The sequence below is a fragment of the Podarcis muralis genome, chromosome 8, assembly GCF_964188315.1.
Source record: "Podarcis muralis chromosome 8, rPodMur119.hap1.1, whole genome shotgun sequence".
NCBI classification, from domain to species: domain Eukaryota; kingdom Metazoa; phylum Chordata; class Lepidosauria; order Squamata; family Lacertidae; genus Podarcis; species Podarcis muralis.
The window spans coordinates 45,583,306-45,602,558 of record NC_135662.1 but is presented as its reverse complement, the minus strand read 5'-3'; the positions used below and the strand labels follow the sequence as shown (position 1 = coordinate 45,602,558).

At 41.3% G+C, this 19,253-nt stretch overlaps 1 protein-coding gene across 5 annotated transcripts in view; it reads left to right on the top strand.

The window, feature by feature from the left end:
• The window catches only part of GATA6 (GATA binding protein 6), a 35,570-nt gene extending 16,692 nt beyond the window's left edge, over nucleotides 1-18,878 (top strand). For 4 of the 5 annotated variants that reach the window (XM_028737196.2, XM_028737194.2, XM_028737195.2 and 1 more), the window contains exons 4-8: nucleotides 6,020-6,154; nucleotides 6,364-6,489; nucleotides 8,063-8,150; nucleotides 8,237-8,346; nucleotides 17,321-18,878. In XM_028737196.2, coding sequence (XP_028593029.2) covers nucleotides 6,020-6,154; nucleotides 6,364-6,489; nucleotides 8,063-8,150; nucleotides 8,237-8,346; nucleotides 17,321-17,494 — 633 coding nt within the window. In that variant the 3' untranslated portion in view covers nucleotides 17,495-18,878. The remainder of the gene's footprint in view (nucleotides 1-6,019; nucleotides 6,155-6,363; nucleotides 6,490-8,062; nucleotides 8,151-8,236; nucleotides 8,347-17,320) is intronic. The other variant, XM_077933102.1, reaches the window with a different exon arrangement.
• The last annotated feature ends 375 nt before the right edge of the window (nucleotides 18,879-19,253 follow it).

Below are 19,253 nucleotides of genomic sequence, written 5' to 3'. Positions count from 1 at the left end.
TGAAACACGACACTCACAGGGGGTTCAATCACACATACATTCTTTTAAATTTTAACTCAGTGAGTTTTATTTCTGGAGAAGATATATGCAGTAAGGTGTACTACAAATCTTAAATGCATGGGGCAAGTTCCAAAAGCTTATGTGGACTTTAGACATGTTTTTCTCAGCGGTACCCTGCAACTGAGGCCAGTTATTTAGCAAAAAAAATGAAGGAATCCTCACTAACCATATAGTGAGATTAAGACTGGGATGTAATTAAATATTGCTAGTGCTAGGAAATTAATGGAGCTGCTTGAATCCAATCTTCATTTCTCAGGATTTTATTATTATGCTAATTGAGGATTGGGAATAGCCTAATTGTAGTTTTGGTATATAGACAGTTGTTATCTGTTTGGTTCTGGTAAAAGGACCAAAAGGACTTGGTTACCTTAAGCATTTTTTGCCAGATCATAAGGACTATGAGCATGTCCTGTGTTTCAGAAACAAAATTGTGATCCTCACCACTGTCTAATAAGCCTTGAGATTTTTTAGGGCTGGATTTTCAGGAATTCAAAGTATGTCAGTGCGCACTAGGAGTAGAAACCACTAATTCTCCAGAATTAAGCAATTCATAAAATATGTTCCCCAAACATTCCTGACAAGTTTCTACTTTGTCATCATTTAAGTTTGACCCAGGAAACAAATATATCCCAAATGCTGCCATTCTTTATTGAGATATTATAGCACAATAAAAGCAATTCAGGAGTAAGATAGTCTGCAGGAGTGAGTTTTCACTCTATGAGAATGGCTGGTAAATAATAATCACTGTAAGGTTAATGAGCTGAGGTGTTGGGAAGTAAGGGAGTCTAGGATTCTCTGTTGCTCTCAATCAATCAATCAATCAATCAACCAATCACTCAATTTGTCACTTTCCTCCATGGAAGTATGTGTGTGTGTGGGGGGGGGGAATTAATGGGAAAACTCCTTTACCTGAGAGTTCATCCTGCTACTCCATCCCACAAAATTTCTCTCACCCATGAGGGTGAGACTTGGCCCAGAATTGACCTCTGGGCAAAGGGACTAGTACACTAAAGCCTCACTCCCTCTTTGATGTGACCATTTTGGGGGAGGCTTTGGGCTAAGAGGCCACTTTCCACCTTTCGCCCTCACATCTCCTAGTTCAGGGCTAGTTTCTGCTGCTGGGGTTGTTTCTTGGTGTCAGAAGGAAGTATGCATGTGTCACTTATGGCCAGAGCCAAGTCTGAAAGCTGGGGTCATTTCCAAGCACAAACCCTGCCAGAATTTTTCTTGAAAGGCTGAAGGTTCTGACTCTGCCTTCTTTCCTCTTTGGGGCTCTCAATCTCTAATTTATACACACACTCCCTTACCACCCCTCAATCTGTCTCTCTTTCTCTCTCTCTCCCTGGTTAATAAAAGCCAATAAATTGAATGAATCAAATGGCTGAAGTGATTGATTGATTGATTGATTGATTGAGCAGAAGTTTTATACTGCTTGATTGTAATAAAACGCCCGAGTAGGTTAAAAAACAAAATGTTGCTGTGATAAGTAAAATTCTGTTCATGGCACATATTTAAACACATTCAAAAGATAGTTAAAATCAACAATAAGCCCCAAAGACATATCTTTTAATTTCATTTTCTACATTTCCTAGTAGACTTGCCTAAACAAAAATGTTTTAATCAGGCACTGTAAAGAGATTAAGGAGGGCCCCTGCCTGATGTCAATAAGAAGGGAGTTCCAAAGTGTCTAAGGACCAGACATGGCTCAGTTGGAGCCAGCCTTTCGTGAGGGAGGGAAGTGTGTGTAAACAGCACAGCCTGTCCTGTCCTCCCCAAGCAAGGCAGCTGCCCTCATGTTGAAGTAAGATTCTCCTGTCAGCCCTGTTGGCCTTTGTGTATGGAGCTGAGAGAGCTCCATCTTGTTGTCTCAAACAGCAAAATGCATGCCCTGGCTCTGCTTATAGCCAAGCTGATATTTAAAGAGGGTGTAAAAAAATCCCATGTCACCGTCAGACTTTTCCCCTAGACGCCTCCAACAGAGTAAGATGAGATGGGGCGGGGGGGGGGGACTAGCAGTGGTGTAGTCCAACAATTCAGGGGGCTGTGTTACACTGCAAACATATAAATGTACTCATGGTTCCCAGAGAGTAGTAGTGCATAGCACAATAACCAGTTAACTAGAATCTGAGAACAGTGAACTCATAAGAGGGTATTGTAGCAGTTAGGATGTTGGCATTTGGCTGGGAGTGAGGTGATTTGGGTTCACACAAACCCTTTAGTCTGACGCCTAATGACCTGGAAGTAAAACCCGGTAAGCGTCAACAGAAGGTCTTCACATAGTCGAAATGCAGCCTTTGACTTTTAAATAGAAATGCACACGTGTAAAATCACTAGGATGAACTAGGCACCCTATCAAAGAAAAAATTTCCAGCCTCTGAGGATTTCCCTCTTTCTCAGATGGATTTTAAGGGTTATTCAGTTACCCTGGATTGTAGATGGTGCCATACTACTACTCATACTACCACTAGGTAACCAGAGAGAGATCTTTGGGGTACAGTACTGGTATTCTCTTACCTGTCAGGTGCTTTCCCCGTGGAAGTTTACCTGGCATCTACAATCAGGTAAAGAACATTTTTTTAAAATCCCCATAATTTTAAACCTCATTTAGCCAATGACTGTTTTACACTACACTATCTATTATTATTTCCAGCTAGTTTTTGGATTTTCATGTTGTTTTACATGAATGTTATGTAAATAGCCCAGAAAAATACATTTGGAAGGCAAGATTTAAAAAAATTATAGCTAACTAATAACTAACAGAAAGACTTTTCAAATTTTCCTCCCTTGCAACTAGAATATATTCATTCTCCTCCCATATGAAATAATGTGCTATTAGAGATTTTTGCTTTTTTTACTATTGCATTTTACTTAATCAATACTGTTCCTACTTAGGCTGTGTCATCTCAGCCAACCATTACAGATTTTGAACTGCATTTCATTTATGTTGTAATCCTGATTACCATAAATTTAATCAATGCTAATCTTATTTAGGCTGCGTTAAGATGACACAATCTTTTCAAAGGCAAACAAACAAAACCAGCCAAGGTAGACAATGAGCTTTTAAAAGTCACACTTTCCTCACCTGATTACCATCTATTCAATGGTGCCCTCATGGACAAAGGGATTTTCAAAGTTAGTAACAGGAGGAGTTTTGTAACTGGTTATCTACCTAATTTCATCAAGTAGTGCATAATCTAATTAGGAGGAAGAAAGTCTTCCTGTGCCTCCCCAGTGCCCACATTACAGGAATAAAAAATACCTCCATTTATTCCAAATAAGTGAAAAGGAAACTTGAGTTATTTCATACATCTTATCTTTTATATATGGTCATATATTTTTTAAGAAAACATGACTATGCAGTAGCCCATTTCATGGAAATAATTTGTACATTTCTTTTAATAACTTCCAATATTATCTAATTTATATGAACTTTAATGATGTGCCCTACAACTGCCACCTCTAAATGATGATCATTGTTGAGAAACATTGGTCAATTTGCTCCTGAGCCATTGGAACAAATGAGAATCCTGGAACCATAAAAACTAGAAATATACATTTTCCAGAATGAGTGCTGAGAATCTAATATTATCCTTAGAATAACACAATTAGTAATAAAATCATTTTAAGTAATAATCATAAAATTCTGTGGTTCCCCCTACTGTTTCTTCTATGCATTTTTGTTATAAAAGTGACAAAAGATAAAGAAACAGTAATATTCTAAACAGATTTTGACAATGGTTATTTGTTTTTTTATGTGTCAGTTGTCTCAGTAGAGCCAATGGTTAAAAAAAATTCCTAGCAAACTGGCAAATTGTGCAGAAAGAAAGGTGGGTGGAACCTGAACAAATTCATTTTTCCCAGAGTGTCATCATTTACAATCTTGGATGAGAAAAATACTTATTTCTGTAATGGATTCTCCCCCCTCTCCCTGCAAATGTGTTAGTTTGTAAATCTATAGTCAGTGAGTCTGTGTTTTTGTAATGTTTGAGTACTTGTGCAAAACAGCAGATTTATGATGTAGCTGAAATTCTTGCCCATGATTAATGGAAAAGAGATCACTTGTTACAGGAAATTTTATAACCCCTTCACCTTCATTTCACATGTTTATGGGAGCAGCTTTACTTATGATCTATGGTCTGTGGTTGTAAAGCTCTTTGTTGTACGATTATTTCTGATGTAGAGTTGCTTCATCTTTGCTCCAAACTCCACTGAACAGTGCCATAAATGACTTGTTTATAATATAGGCTGCTCTGCTATACTTGAGTTTACTGACACCCCCTTCCAAAAAACAACAATTAAAGCCCACTTCTGCAAAGTATTTTGGAATGTTAATTCTTCCACATAGCTCTTTGCATGAATTACTGGAAGATGATTAATATATTCAGATGCTCCCAAAACACTTGTTGTTGTTTTTTTGGGGGGGGGGGGAGCTGGAAGAAGTGGCAGAAACTGAAACTAATGGTTCAGGAGGAGGGGGGAGCAAGATATTTTAGTTTTGCTTCTTGGTGGGAACAAAGACATAAAAGTAAGTGGCTAGCCAATTTACTGGAGAGCTGAGGGGAGAGATGGGAGTTTGAAAAGCGTTCAGAAAAATTGCCTAACACAGTGCTTTTCAACCAAGGTGCCGTAAGTGATGGTCAGTGGTGCTGTGGGCAACACTGGTCTTTGTCCCTCTTTCCTCCCTCCCTCCTCTGATGCCCTCTTGCGTCTCTGCCTCCCCAAGGCTTGCACAGCTGTTTGTTGCAGTAGCGCTTGCTACAAGCTCCCCAGGCGAATGGTGCCTCTGGGGCTGGCCAGGGGGTGCTTCCTAGGCCCCTGTGGGGCAGTGTGAGGAGGCACCTCTCTTTGGGGCAGGGAGGGCAGCTCAGAGACCAGGGACGCTGCTCAGAGGACTCCCAAGGAGAGGGGAGAGGAGGCTGAGGGAACACTCCACAAAGGAGGGTGTTTGAAAAAGGGTGAGAGGCTGCCAGCTCTGCAGGCAAGGGGTGACATAACTGGGCTCCTGATCCCACAGGGGTGCCGCAGAAAGAATGTAGTTGGTCAAGGGAGCTGTGGATTAAAAAGGTTGGAAACCTCTGGCCTAACATGTTTTTTTAAAAAAAAATCTTACTCAGGGGCACAACTTTTCCTTCAACCATACTGTGTAACCAAATGAATTCGCATGGTAGAAAACATGGCATTGTGTGTTTGAGTGACCATGGAGAATATATTTTTGAAATGTGTTGGCCCATTAAACCTTTGAGTCTCTTTCCTTTTCTACCGCTTAAATAAATGAATAAATAAATTTTTATTTATACCCCACCCTTCCCGGTTCAGAAACAATAAATTTAAATTTAAAACTCTTAATTGATGCAACAAAAAACAGCATAAAATACAGTATAAAACATGAATAACAATAAATTTAGAATTCAAAAATCAATTTAGGGGGGAAATCCATCCAATAAACATTAGATGATCACCAGGGCTAGCTGGCTAAATTAGTCCTATTTGGGCTAGCGAGGAGACCAGGGGAGAATTAACTGTGGGATCCCAGAGCGGGTAATCTTCATAAAAAGGGGAGGGGGAGGGAAGGAGGGGGAATAAAAGATCAGGGTAAGTTCAAATTGAAAGCCAGGCAGAATAGTTCTGTCTTACAGGCCCTGTGGAAGGAAGTTAAATACTGCAGGGCCCTGGTCTCATGGGAGCAGAGCATTCCACCAGGTTGGAGCCATCACTGAGAAGGCCCTGGCCTTGGTGGAGGATAATCTGACTACCTTAGGGCCTGGGACCTCTAAACTATGATTATTCATGGACCTTAAGGTCCTCTGCGGGGCATACCAGGAGAGGCGGTCCCGTAAATACGAGGGCCCTAAGCCACAAAGGGCTTTAAAGGTCAAAACCAGACCTTAAACCTGACCCGATACTCCACCGGGAGCCAGTACAACTTTTAAAGCACTGGCTGAATATGCTCCCATGGCAGGGACCCTGTGAGGAGCCTCGCTGCAGCAATCTGCACCCAATGGAGTGTCCTGGCCAGTTTCAGGGGCAGTTTCAAGAACATACAATTGTCAAGAACCAGCGTATGGATCACTGTGGCCAGATCGGGGCAGGAAAGGTAAGGGACCAACTGTTTAATGCGGCTTAATGGTTTGTTTGTTTGTCTGTCTGTCTGTCTGTCTGTCTGTCTGTTTCTCTCTCTCTCTCTCTATTTCTTTAGAAGCCAGTTTTGTGGTCTATATGCAATCCTGCTACTGCTTATGTGCAGAAGAGCTCTCCCCACATGTCTTTGTATTGATTTGGCATTTCCTTGTGCTTGCCTCTTAGCCTTCTTCGAGAAGAATGGGTTTGTCTTGCGCCAACTGTCACACTACGACCACCACCCTCTGGCGCAGGAATGCAGAAGGAGAGCCCGTATGCAATGCCTGTGGCCTGTACATGAAACTTCATGGGGTGAGCAGCTACTTCATATTATCAGGAGCTGTTTCAGTCCTTGCTTGATGCATGCTTAATGGCCAGCCAGCACACCATTCCTGAGATGGAACATGCATTTAGTTTCACAGGAGACCCAAGTCCAACTCTGCTAGGAGGGCGAAAGGGGATTGGGGTGGGGAGAGCATCTCTTATCCCTCCCATTTTTATTTTTATTTTGCATGTATGCAATTGTACTTAGCTACTAAATGATAGGGGATGTCAATAGAGAAATCCACGGCCCCACGTCATGTCGCAGTCCATCATTTAATGTTCCAGTAAAGAGTAATTTAAACAGAAAACAGAAGTCACTGATTGCTGCTGCTGACAGGTCTTGGGTATTATTTATTGGTTTAGTAGTTGGGAGATTTATGAACCGCTTAATGGAAGAGTTGTTTTAGTAGTGTACAGATATAATCGTAGATGAAGCACAACCAAAAAACCACAGAACAATTAGAAAACACAAATATACATAAAACGATAATTAAAACAAAGTTAACATCAGTTACACATTTAAAACAAATATAGCCAATGAAATTATATGTTGGGATAGGTTTGCCAAAACAAAAAAAAGTTTTCATTAGGCATCTAAAACAAGATAGCGAGGATTCCTGCCTATTGTCAAGAGTCAGGAATTCCAAAGCACAGGTTCTGCCGCATTAAAATATCAACTTCTTTGCAAATGTGGAACAGACATTATGTGGCACTTGTAAATGTGCAAATTCTATTTGGGAGAAAGGGAACAGTCTTCACTTTGAAGGAATAGTTTGCTCCAGTGGTTCCCAATGAGTGGTCCGTCTGCCCTAGGGGTGTCCGCATAACCCACTCAGGGTGTCTGTGGCACCCTTCACATAACAAAAACTATGATAGAGATATCCAAGTTTTCAAAAGTAGGGGTTCCATTGCTTGGCTTTTGAAAAACGGGGGCTCTGCAGTACTTAGCGAACTGGGAACCACTGGTTTACTCCACATGTAAAACATTCTAGCCACATAGAAGTTCTTCAATAGTGCAGACAATCGAGAGAAATGAATGCAAGTTTGCAGGGAAAGGCTTTTGATAAGAGAGGCTGCAAGTTTGATGGGAAAGGCCCAACTATTTAGTAGATGGATGAGAAATGGTTGGACTGAGTCAAGCACTGTTCCCAACACTGCCACCCAAAATGAGACTACCATTCTACCATCTTCTTAAGGATGCTGATTATGGATAAGGTTTATAGGCCTAAAAGATCCCACACATATATGCACAACGCAGCTCTATATCTGCACAGAGTACAATGTCCATTACAGAATCGAGTGTCACTGTTTGCCAGCCAGATATAAAAAAAACCAAAAACCATATCCTATGACCGCTCCTCTGTGTACCTATGGGGTGTAGAACTGGAGAAAGAAAAATAGTGAAATTTTACATGAATAGTGGTTACATAATGAATCAAACATTATGTCCTAATGCCATTATTTTCACTGTAATTTTGCTTATAGTAGGATGTCTCTAATGTATCCAAAGAGAAAACAAATTTCAGATTTTTTTAAAATTTTGGGGGGTATTGCATTTTAGGTACCCCGACCCCTTGCTATGAAGAAAGAGGGAATTCAAACCAGGAAACGAAAACCAAAGAACATGGCTAAGACAAAGTCATGCTCGGGTAAATATAATGAAAGAGTTTGTGGAGGGGCAGAGATTTGTCCATCTGGAGAACGCAGAGTTCTAACCTGGGTGCTTCCGTTGCAGGTAATAATAGCAATAATGCCGTTCCTATGACTCCAACTTCCACGTCTTCTACGAACTCAGATGACTGCCGAAAAAATGCTTCCCCTAGCACACAAACCACAGCCTCAGGGGTAAGTGACAAAATAGTATCCATGCTTGCAAGCGAGTAGATTTCTGTGGCGCATGTTATCTCCATTTTTATCTTATCTAGTAGAACAGTAATCTAAATAAACTTTTCAGTTAGGGAGCTGATACTGGACGGGGAATATCTGAGGAAATTACCTATAAACGCAAACACAATGTAAAACTCAAGTACTTCACAAACATCTTTATTAAGTTACAAGATTTATCTCTTATTTATACTGTGTCGTATCCTATCTTATATTGTACCGTGCTGTACAATAGGCGTTGGCCCTGATCCAGGCTGGGGTGATCCACGGGCTAAAACAAGTTTCCGCTTTTTAAAAGCTGTATATTCTAAAATCCTTCATGATCAGCAGTCATAGCAGGGAGTTGGGTCAGATATTAGCAGAAAGCACAGTACTGAAGCTCTACTTGTAGACCATCTCCCCACTCACGGGTCCAGTCTAGGAAATGCTACCTTTTCTGATGGTGATGTATTTGGTAGGGAGGTAAATGTGCGGAAGATAGGTACTTTTACTTCCAATGTACATTTTATTTCAGCATTGAGTACTGTAAATACCTTGTTGATAAGGTTAATTAAGTGAATATAATCCACCTTTGTGAGATAATGATGGAGAGCCATTAATGCTCAACACACTTTATACAAGTGTATGTCAGGGCTGTCAAGCATTTAAATTAGAATTGGGTGGTTGGCTGAACATCTTCCTTTTCCACTGAGTAGCCAATTAGGCTGTTATTCTATGCATGCTACTTGGAAGGAAGTCCTGCTCAAATCAGTGGGGCTTACTTCTGAGTAGACATGCACCAACTTGATTTTACATTTTGATGCAGTTGCATATTGCTGGCATCTCAATATGTATGGCTTTTTGAAACATTGCTCCAGATTGCATGTCATGATAAGCCATAGTGAGCGGTAAAAATATAGGCTCTCTGAGCAACAGTTTAGCTAGCTGATGATTTAAGCAATTTCCAATAGGAGGCTGTGTAGCACCTACACTGGGCCAGACCCAAAAGGGGGTTGAGGCACAAGCAGCCGTTTCCTATGGAAAATGAGAAATATTTTTTTTAGCAGTGCCACTCGCTTTACCCTTCCATTTTCTCCATAGACTTTTAAAAAAAAAAAAAAAGGGGGGGGGGGAACCAACAAAGTTTGTTTATAAAGCTCTCCAACCTCCTTTATCTGTACTGGCTGTGCAAAATGCAAAAAGAACTCTGTAATCCCAGCAGAAGAATGCAAATAATGTCAAGACTCAGTTGAATGCACAGCTGAACTGCAAGCCTTGCTTTACAGCTATTCAGAGCCTCAAACATCAAAATGCAATTGCACCCCCCCAAAAAAAACTACACGCATCCAACTTCAAAATGCATGGACATTTTGAGCAAATCTGCAAATGAGTCTACCTCTCTGTTGGGACATTTCCCCATTGGCTTTGGTTTTCCTTCAGAAAACACAGTTGCAATTGACCATTCTGCAGAACATCAAAACTCTTTTCCCTCTTCGCTTTTTCCTGCTGATGGGCAGGAGGAGAACCCAAGGAGCCAGATGAAATCCAGCTGTGGGTCATATCCGGCCCAGGGGTTCATCACCCTTGATCTAGGGAAAAAGGGCATATTTCCCAAGTATGAAGTATTGCTGTTTGTGTGCTGGAATTTGGGCTCTATCCCCATAACAGAAGCGCGACTCTGAGAGGAGATGTTGGGAAGTGTGCACTCGATGTATATCCATTGCACATCCAGCTGTATAGGTATTCCAGCCATTTCCTTTACTTGCTTCAGTCGCTTCATTATGGCTTCCTTTTAGTTAAATAAGCTCCATAGCTATTTGTCTTATGATCCTTGTTTTCAGTGTCTCTTGTTCTCTGACCCAATTCCTTTTATTTGCTTCACTGCTCAAATATGCAGTTACATTGTGAAAGAGAAAACATATCCTCCTGCAACTCTTATTATGTATGGATGGACATTTACTACACTGCTGCTAGCTTGGCCTTGAACTGGTTGGCCTTCTAGTTACGCTTCTAAAAAAGCAGGGCAGTATAAGAGGTGCTTTTCCTCCCCACAAATCCGTAACAGGACAAGCCAATGTGTTCTAACTTGGAATTATTTTGCACTGAGTTCCAATGCATTTACTCCTAAGCACATTGACTAGGAGGTAAGCCCACCTCACCCCCATCCCTGACTTACTTAGAGGCTTTTGGTCCTTTATTCAGCACAGGAATACTAGTGTCCAACTGGAATTTGCTGGAGAAAACACATGATGTATAGAGGAGAGGTACATATCTCCAAACATGTACTAGGGAGACATGGATATTCACAACATTCGAGTATGTGGTCACCACATGTTCCTGAGGACTAGATTATGTCCTTCATATTTATCACACCAAATACCAACCAAACATAGATATGTCCTTAGTTGTGCATCAAGCAGATTGCCTTGTTTGGGTATTTCCAGCCAAATAGGGGTTTGGATTTGATGACCTTTTAAGTCCCTTCAAGCTCTTTAATTCTAGGGCTGTATGCACACCATACAATTGACTTCCCCCAAGGAATCCCAAGAACTGTAGTTTGTTAGCTATTGGCAATTGCAGTTCTATTGGGGGGGGGGGGGGAGTAAACTACAGCTCCTGGGATTCTTTTGGGGAAGCCATGGGCTTTAAATGTGTTTTGAATGTATGCAAAGCATGCTATTTTTTTAACATTTAGGGGAAGCTTGTGGTTTACAATACACCAACAACATAACAAATACATCCACCAGCAGTTCAGGCCCCCTAGAAAGACTTAACTTTGCCGAATTACAAAAAAAATACAGCTGCACTGAAACACATTTGTGGAGTTGTGAAACACTTGCTGAGGATTGGAGGTGGTGGTGGAGCTGTCAAGGTCATGGAAAATAATGGAAAGAAGTAATTATTGTCAGTGCTGGTGAATGGCTTTAATTGCACAATGGGGGATAGATAGATAGATAGATAGATAGATAGATAGATAGATAGATAGATGATAGATAGGTAGGTAGATAGGTAGATAGGTAGATAGGTAGATAGATGATAGGTAGGTAGGTAGATAGATAGATAGATAGATAGATAGATAGATAGATGATAGAGATAGATGATAGATGTGTGTGTAGTGGTAGATGAAGATAAGAATAGTGACCAGGACGAACAGCATGAGAAATGTTTGTCAGAGCAGTAAGAAACACAGCTGTAAGGTTGTTTGTTTGTTTCCGGGACTAAAGCCATTGCTACCTGTCGGAAACACACAGAAGTGGGATGGTAAGAGATGTGTGGGCACAACTTTAAACATCCAGACACTCCTGTCTGGAAAATTTGATTTGTCTAGAACATGTACACATTGTTTAAAGGCGAATTGTACATATGACTATTGCTTTTGCACTTTTACACATCTGCTTCAAGAAACAAACAAGATGAACTTTAACAGGGAGAAATGTAAAGTATTGCACTTGGGCAAAAAAAATGAAAGGCACAAATACAAGATGGGGGACACCTGGCTTGAGAGCAGTACATGTGAAAAGGATCTAGGAGTCTTGGTTGACCACAAACTTGACATGAGCCAACAGTGTGACGCGGCAGCTAAAAAAGCCAATGCAATTCTGGGCTGCATCAATAGGAGTATAGCATCTAGATCAAGGGAAGTAATAGTGCCACTGTACTCTGCTCTGGTCAGACCTCACCTGGAGTACTGTGTCCAGTTCTGGGCACCACAGTTCAAGAAGGACACTGACAAACTGGAACGTGTCCAGAGGAGGGCAACCAAAATGGTCAAAGGCCTGGAAACGATGCCTTATGAGGAACGGCTAAGGGAGCTGGGCATGTTTAGCCTGGAGAAGAGGAGGTTAAGGGGTGATATGATAGCCATGTTCAAATATATAAAAGGATGTCACATAGAGGAGGGAGAAAGGTTGTTTTCTGCTGCTCCAGAGAAGCGGACACGGAGCAATGGATCCAAACTACAAGAAAGAAGATTCCGCCTAAACATTAGGAAAAACTTCCTGACAGTAAGAGCTGTTTGACAGTGGAATTTGCTGCCAAGGAGTGTGGTGGAGTCTCCGTCTTTGGAGGTCTTTAAGCAGAGGCTTGACAACCATATGTCAGGAGTGCTCTGATGGTGTTTCCTGCTTGGCAGGGGGTTGGACTCGATGGCCCTTGTGGTCTCTTCCAACTCTATGATTCTATGATTCTAAACCCTACTGTATGTAGCACTAGGATTTCCCACAGCAATCATTAACCAGTAGCATATTGACCTAATCCCCAGTATTTGCTAATACAAACCACGTGAAAATGAGATGATGCAGTCCTATCTATCGTGCCCCTGACTGGACTGTAGAAACGGAAGGGACCCGTTCCATAGAAATGTGCGCGTGCTTGAATTATTACTTTCCCAGGGCTCACAGTTCACACCCATAAATGGCTTGCTATAGTGACTGGTTCATATTGCCTGATGGTAAGGCTATTTTGTGATTGTAGATGTTGGCCACACATGGAGGATGGAGTTAGTTACACATCCTGGACTTGCTCCTGATGTCGGTCCTCCTGCCTAACTCCACCTCTGATGCCTGTGCACCTGGCCAGATCTGTTGCTTTGACTTCCATATGTTCAACTAAGTTCTGAATTGGGGACTTCCTGAAGGAGCCTTGGGCGATCAGGGCTGCTCATTGTAGGGAAAAGTCTATGTGAGTACCACTGGCTCTCCCTTCAAATCTTTACTGAATTTGTGGAGGTCAGAAGGTGAGAGCTGGGTTGGTGCACTGATGTTGGCAGGAACCAAGGCTGCGCTTCACTCCTCACACCTGAGCTAAGCACATTGAGGCGATGGGGATGGGAGACACTCAACTAGTGTGCCTGTCTCTCATCCCAATATCCTCCACAGGATGGATGTAGGGATAGATAAGAGGGGTGTCACATTAAAAATGCTGCAGATGATAACCCACCACGAAGCCACAATACGAGTACTTCACTCACGATTCTCCGAATACACTTGCTAGTTAAGTGATTGCAGTAATATTTCATTTCTGCAACTTTCCATACTTCTTATCTCTGGCAGCATGGAAAATTCCAAATTGACACAAAAGAATATGAAGACTTTTTAGACGACTTTTCAGTTCACAAAAAGGGAATTAATCAATTAGAGAAAACACATTCCTTTGCTTGTGCAGAAATGATTCATTCGTCTTTTCTAGACAACGGTGCCAAATGATTCCAAGCAATGTAGAGATTTGGTATAATTCATGTTGTCAGCAATAGTTTTTAGCCCAAATTCATTTTAATTCTCTTGGAAGGTAGAACTTTCAGGGCTGCAACCCACTTCCTTTCCAAGAGGCAGGTTAGTTGGCCTTTTGCTTCCTCACTGACAACACCTGACAATACACTCTTTGTCATTTGTAGTTTTGCCCCATGTTCACTGGGCTCCAGTCATTTCCATATGTGATCATATGTGGATGTTGGACCATAAACACTCCTGTCTAAGCCACTTTCGCTGTCCCCCAAAGCCACATTTTAAACAGATGTTTTGAGACTACAATTCCCAGCATCCCTGACCACTGGTCCTGCTAGCTAGGGATCATGGGAGTTGTAGGCTAAAAACACCTGGAGGTGTTTAGAACTTAGTAGAACAAACTTTGGTGCTATGACCTGCTGCAAACAAGATGCATAACCAGACAGCAGCTTCTGGCAGCATTCCTGAGGAATCTTGGCCCATTTCTCATGAGCAACTGCTTCCAGTTCAGTAATATCCTTGGGTTTGCATGCTGCAACCACCTTCTCAACCCCCAGCAAATATTTTCTATGAGGTTCAATATAGCCACACCCTTAGAATGCGTAGAATGATTACTAGCATGTGCCGTATTTTTCCGTGTACAAGACTAGGCTTTTTTCCTAAAAAATAATGTCCAAAATTTGGGAGCGTCTTATACACGAATGGATCTTTCCCCATTTTCTTAAATCAGAGTCCCCCAAAATAGGGGGCATCTTATACATTCTATATTTATCTTCCACCAAAAGATGTGTCTCCTGTAATAATGCCACATCAGCTTTTAAGTATTTTTTTAGTTTATAGAGTACCCGTTTCCTTTGCTAGAAGAACCTAAGCTCTTAACACACCATGCAACAAATTTTAAAGTCATAATAAATCTATTAAAGTAAGTATAGTATATATGTCATCTATAAGTATAAGACACATTACTATTCTCCATCTCAAAATCCTAATGCCCAGGCATAAAATACAACTACTAAAATCCATATTACTCATAAATGAAAAGGCAATATATTGGTGGCTACATTATTAGAGCACATTCCAGGCACTGAAAGTACAATGCTAGGAACCACAATATCCTTATAATATAGATATCTATAAAAGAAATGCATACCAAGCAAACATATTAAGCATATAATTTGTGTACACTGACACATCACATCTGTTAAAACTTGAAACGTCACCCCCCCCCAAAAAAAAGGTTGGGGGGAGGGAGGGGGAGAGAGAGAGAGGAGAGAGAGAGAGAGAAGGTGTATAAAGAAGAGTAAAAAACAGTGCATATTGGAAAAGGGAAATGAATCTAAAAAAATAAAGTCACTATAACTTCCATATTAGATAGCATACCTCACCTGCCTCCAGCTCTCTTCTCCCATTTATATTTATACCACAAAAAATAGAACACATCTGAACCTAGTAATGAATTTAAAATATGAATATCGTGTATATAGAATAATATGGGACTGTGCCTCTGCTTGTTCCCCATTTGTTTTCAAAAAAACAAACCAGTGTTAACAAGGGACTCAGCTACATTGCAAAGAAAAAACGCCTTACATGTGTTGTTTCTGCATTCTAACACTGTGACACCAGATGGTGCTGCAGAGTTCCGTTTTTGCTTACCCGATTTCTCATACAAAGTTTGCAACACGTTTAACCGAAACGCTTCTATGGCGTGTCTTTGAGAAGTAATAGCAGCTATGGGTACAACACAGAAGCAAATACCAAAAGGTTAACACAACAGAGCCTTTCCAAACTCCCTTCTTGCTGTACTTAAACTTTGTTTTGAACCACCGTCATTGTCACTCCCTGCTCAAGCACGTCTCCCTAACCTGGTGCCCTCTAGGTGTTTTGAACTACAACTCACAGCAGCCATGGGAGATGTAGTCTACAGAGCGCCAGGCTGGGCGAGGCCACACTAGGTACATAATTCATTACAGCAGCCTGCCTGTCCTTCCTCACTCCCATTTCTTATCTCTTGTCCCAAGGCCAGCTTCTGGAATTCACACTGATACTATGTTTTGAATACCCACCGCCAGTTGTCATGTAGCCCAGACCCATTTTCTGTCACACACAACCACACTCTGAGCTGTGCACTGCGCCAGTGATAAAACCACTCACATGTTTTCCTTGGGCCTAAAATAGGGTTTGATGTTGAATTGTGCTATTAAAAAAAGCAGGAGGAAGGAAGGAAGGAAGGAAGGAAGGAAGGAAGGAAGGAAGGAAGGAAGGAAGGAAGGAAGCAAGCTGGAGGCTCACGCAGCATGATTATAAAACAGATCTTAGCAATTTGGAACACCTTGCTATAATATGTTGTTGTGAAAAGAAAATCAAAAAGATTGTGATGACTGCAGCGTTTTAGGGATACTTTTTTAGCGACTACCCTTGGGGATCAGCTGCAGCTAGTGCAAAGTGCCCCCTAGACTGGCTGGGGCAACCCAGTCAAATGGGCAGGCTACAAGTTGTTTTTGTTGTTGTTGTTATTGTTGTTAGACTGCTCATTGGAGCATCTGACTGAACATTTTGTTTGTTTGTTTGTCTGTTTAGTTAATTAACAACGTTCACATTAACAATAGAACAGATATAAATACAATTTAAGGCCCTTACAAATAACAACTGGTATAAAATCCACCACTTAAACAGGCTTTTTGAGAGTAAACATATTCAATAGGTGCCATCAAGACAGGAAAGATTGTGTCTGTCTGATCTATAATGGGACGGGAGAAGGAGGGGGATTCTGAAGATTAGGTGCCACCACATTAGAAGTCTGATTCCTACATCACAGGGAACAGACTTCCTGATGAAATCTACAGGGCACCTTCTCCTGCAGAGTACTGTGCTTGACTGTGTACATAAGGTACACCAGTGCTGAAGGAATTGCACTGCCTGCCTATTCACTACCAAGCCAAGTTTAAGGATTTGTTGTCTACTGATAAGACCCCATATGGCTTAGGACCAGGCTATCTAAGAGAGTGGCTCCTCCTTTATAGAACATCCCATTAACTGAGATTGTCCTCATTGGCACTGTTCCTAGTGGAGATACATCTAATGGCCGCTCGAGGAAGGGCCTTCTCTGTGGTAGCCCCCCACAACTGTGAAATGACCTTCCTTTAGAAATATTCCAGGCACATATGCTGCTGTTGCTTCACTAGTTGGTGAAAAGCTTCATACATATATCCTTCATGCCAGCTTTACTGACCATTTTGAGTTATGTTTTTTGCCTGGTTCGCATATTATGCTAAGCTAAACTATTGCTTAGCCGAAGAAACCTTGGTTATAGCTCACCTTTAGTGAGGAGGGAGCTTAACTATGAGCCCTATTTCAGACAATACTTTGGTTTAGTTCACCGCATCATGTCAATGAAAAATACCAGGGGGAGCAAAGCGGTTGTGAGTTCCTCTCCAGGAATACTTATACAGTCCTGCTAAGCTATGGTTTGGTTTTGTGTGGCTTACTGCTATTTTATTGTACTGGTGTTCTGTGTCCAGATCTAACCCAAAGACACTGAACTGATTCACTTCATGCATGTTTCACACCACTTCTTCAAACTGAATGATGTTCTCATCACTTCTCAGCCGAATGGGTGGATGGGTAGTAATTCCTGTGATTGTGTCAGCAGTCCCCCAGCCTGGCCAGGCAGATTTGCTTTTCCTTGATAAATATGTGCTACTTTACAGCTTTTGCTTGCTTTCCTTCTGCTGCAGGCGGTTTCTTCAGTGATGTCCGGCCGGGGAGAGAATGCCAGCAGTCCCGAGACTAGCACACTCAAATATTCCGGCCAGGAAGGGCTGTATCCAGGCGTCAGCTTGACCTCCACTGCAGAAGTCACGGCCTCTGTGAGACAGGATTCCTCCTGGTGTGCCTTGGCTCTAGCATGAAGTGGCGATGAGTCAGTGGTGCTGGATCCATGCACTGGGCATCAGCCAGCCAGCAACACTTGTGTTTTTTGTTTTTGTTTGTTTTTTGTCCCAAGAAGCGGTGACTATGATGACAAGGACATTCCTTGGCAGTCATTTTTGTGCCTTGATTCTAGCGTGTGTGTGAGAGAGAGAAGGGGGGGTGTTTTTTTCCTTCTCATGGTCTCTGCTTGATTGCCCAGGTCCTCAGCTATGCAAGACAACCAAAGGAGTCCAAACCACTTCTCTTAGCTCAACAAGGAGTGCCCATCTGCACTGTTGCTACATCTTCACCACAACCACCAGTGCCGCCTTGTGTATTTGTGGATTGTGTATTTTTTCCTCCCCATTCCCACTCGACCAACATCCAAGATCTGATTGGTGTTGATATTATTGTAAGACAAAGTAGGCAAAGCTTGCATTATAGAGCAACACAGAAGAGCTAAGCAACAAGTGAGCATATATTGAACTTGATAGTTTGAGGCAATCTCCTCTTGCAGGTCAGTGTTTCAGCTAGTGCCTTCCACTCACGACACACCCCCATTTCTGAGTAGCTTTTCCGAAGCAGACTTCCAATACAGCCTAATGAAGGAAAGAAACACATTTTGGTACCCCCCCTTCTCCCATTAGAACTGGCTATTGAGAACTTTCATTTCTAACATTTGCATTGTTGTTTTTAACATATACTGTGATGGAGGAGGACAGAGCGTCTATGTTGTGGCTGAACTGTATGTAGTCAGTCAGACTTTGTAAACAGGGTAGCATTCAGATTTTTTTTCTCCCCCTTCCATATATACAATAATTTTGTTTTTTATATAAAAAGTGCAATTTGTCTTGCAGCAATCAGTGTTAAATCATCAGCATAAGATTTAACAACAGTTTTTATATGAATGAATGGAATGAATGTAAACATTTTAACTTAATGGTACGTAAATAATTTAAAAGAAAAAAGTTAACTAGGCATCCTTTTGTTGCAATTTTTTTTTTTTTTTACTGTAACAGAAAACATTCTTCTGTGTTTCTGATTTATAAAGTACAAGTTTCAAGAACAAACGTTTTCTCAGGAAAAGAAATTGACCCTACCTGTCTATCTGGACATGAGCTTTTATATACACAGTCATCCCCACTATCTTGCCACGGAATAAACTATGTGCTAGAAGATTTATCAGTTGCAGTGAAACTTTACTACCTAATGGATAAAGTATGTAAATACTCCAACAAGATATTTAGGCATCTTTAAAATACTGGATGCAATCTGTATAATGTACCTGACCCATAGCTAGGTTGGTTTACATTTTTTTTAAAAGGGATGTCATGTGAAACGTTTTCACCAGAGGTTTAATAATAAAAAGGTTATGTGTTTTTCTCTCTTTGTACCATGTGATTTCTCTTAAGTGTATCATACAGTATACTCAAGGAGCAGCTACATACAAGTTTAGAAAGGAATCAAAAGAATATTCTTACTTCCACCATTCATGCACACAAATAATCCTATCTCATCTCATTTATCCCTAGCCAGCAATGCCAATGTTAGGATGGTTTTTGAACCAGTATAAGCTATACCAGAGGCTCTAAACCTGCAGCACTCCACACATTGCTCCAGTCATCAGTGACCAATATGTTTGCTGGGAATGATGAGAACTGGAGGGCCAAAAAGAGATCTGGAGGGCTACAGGTTCTCGCAGAATCATAGAATTGTAGACCTGGAAAGGACCACAACTAGTCATCTAGTCCAACCCTC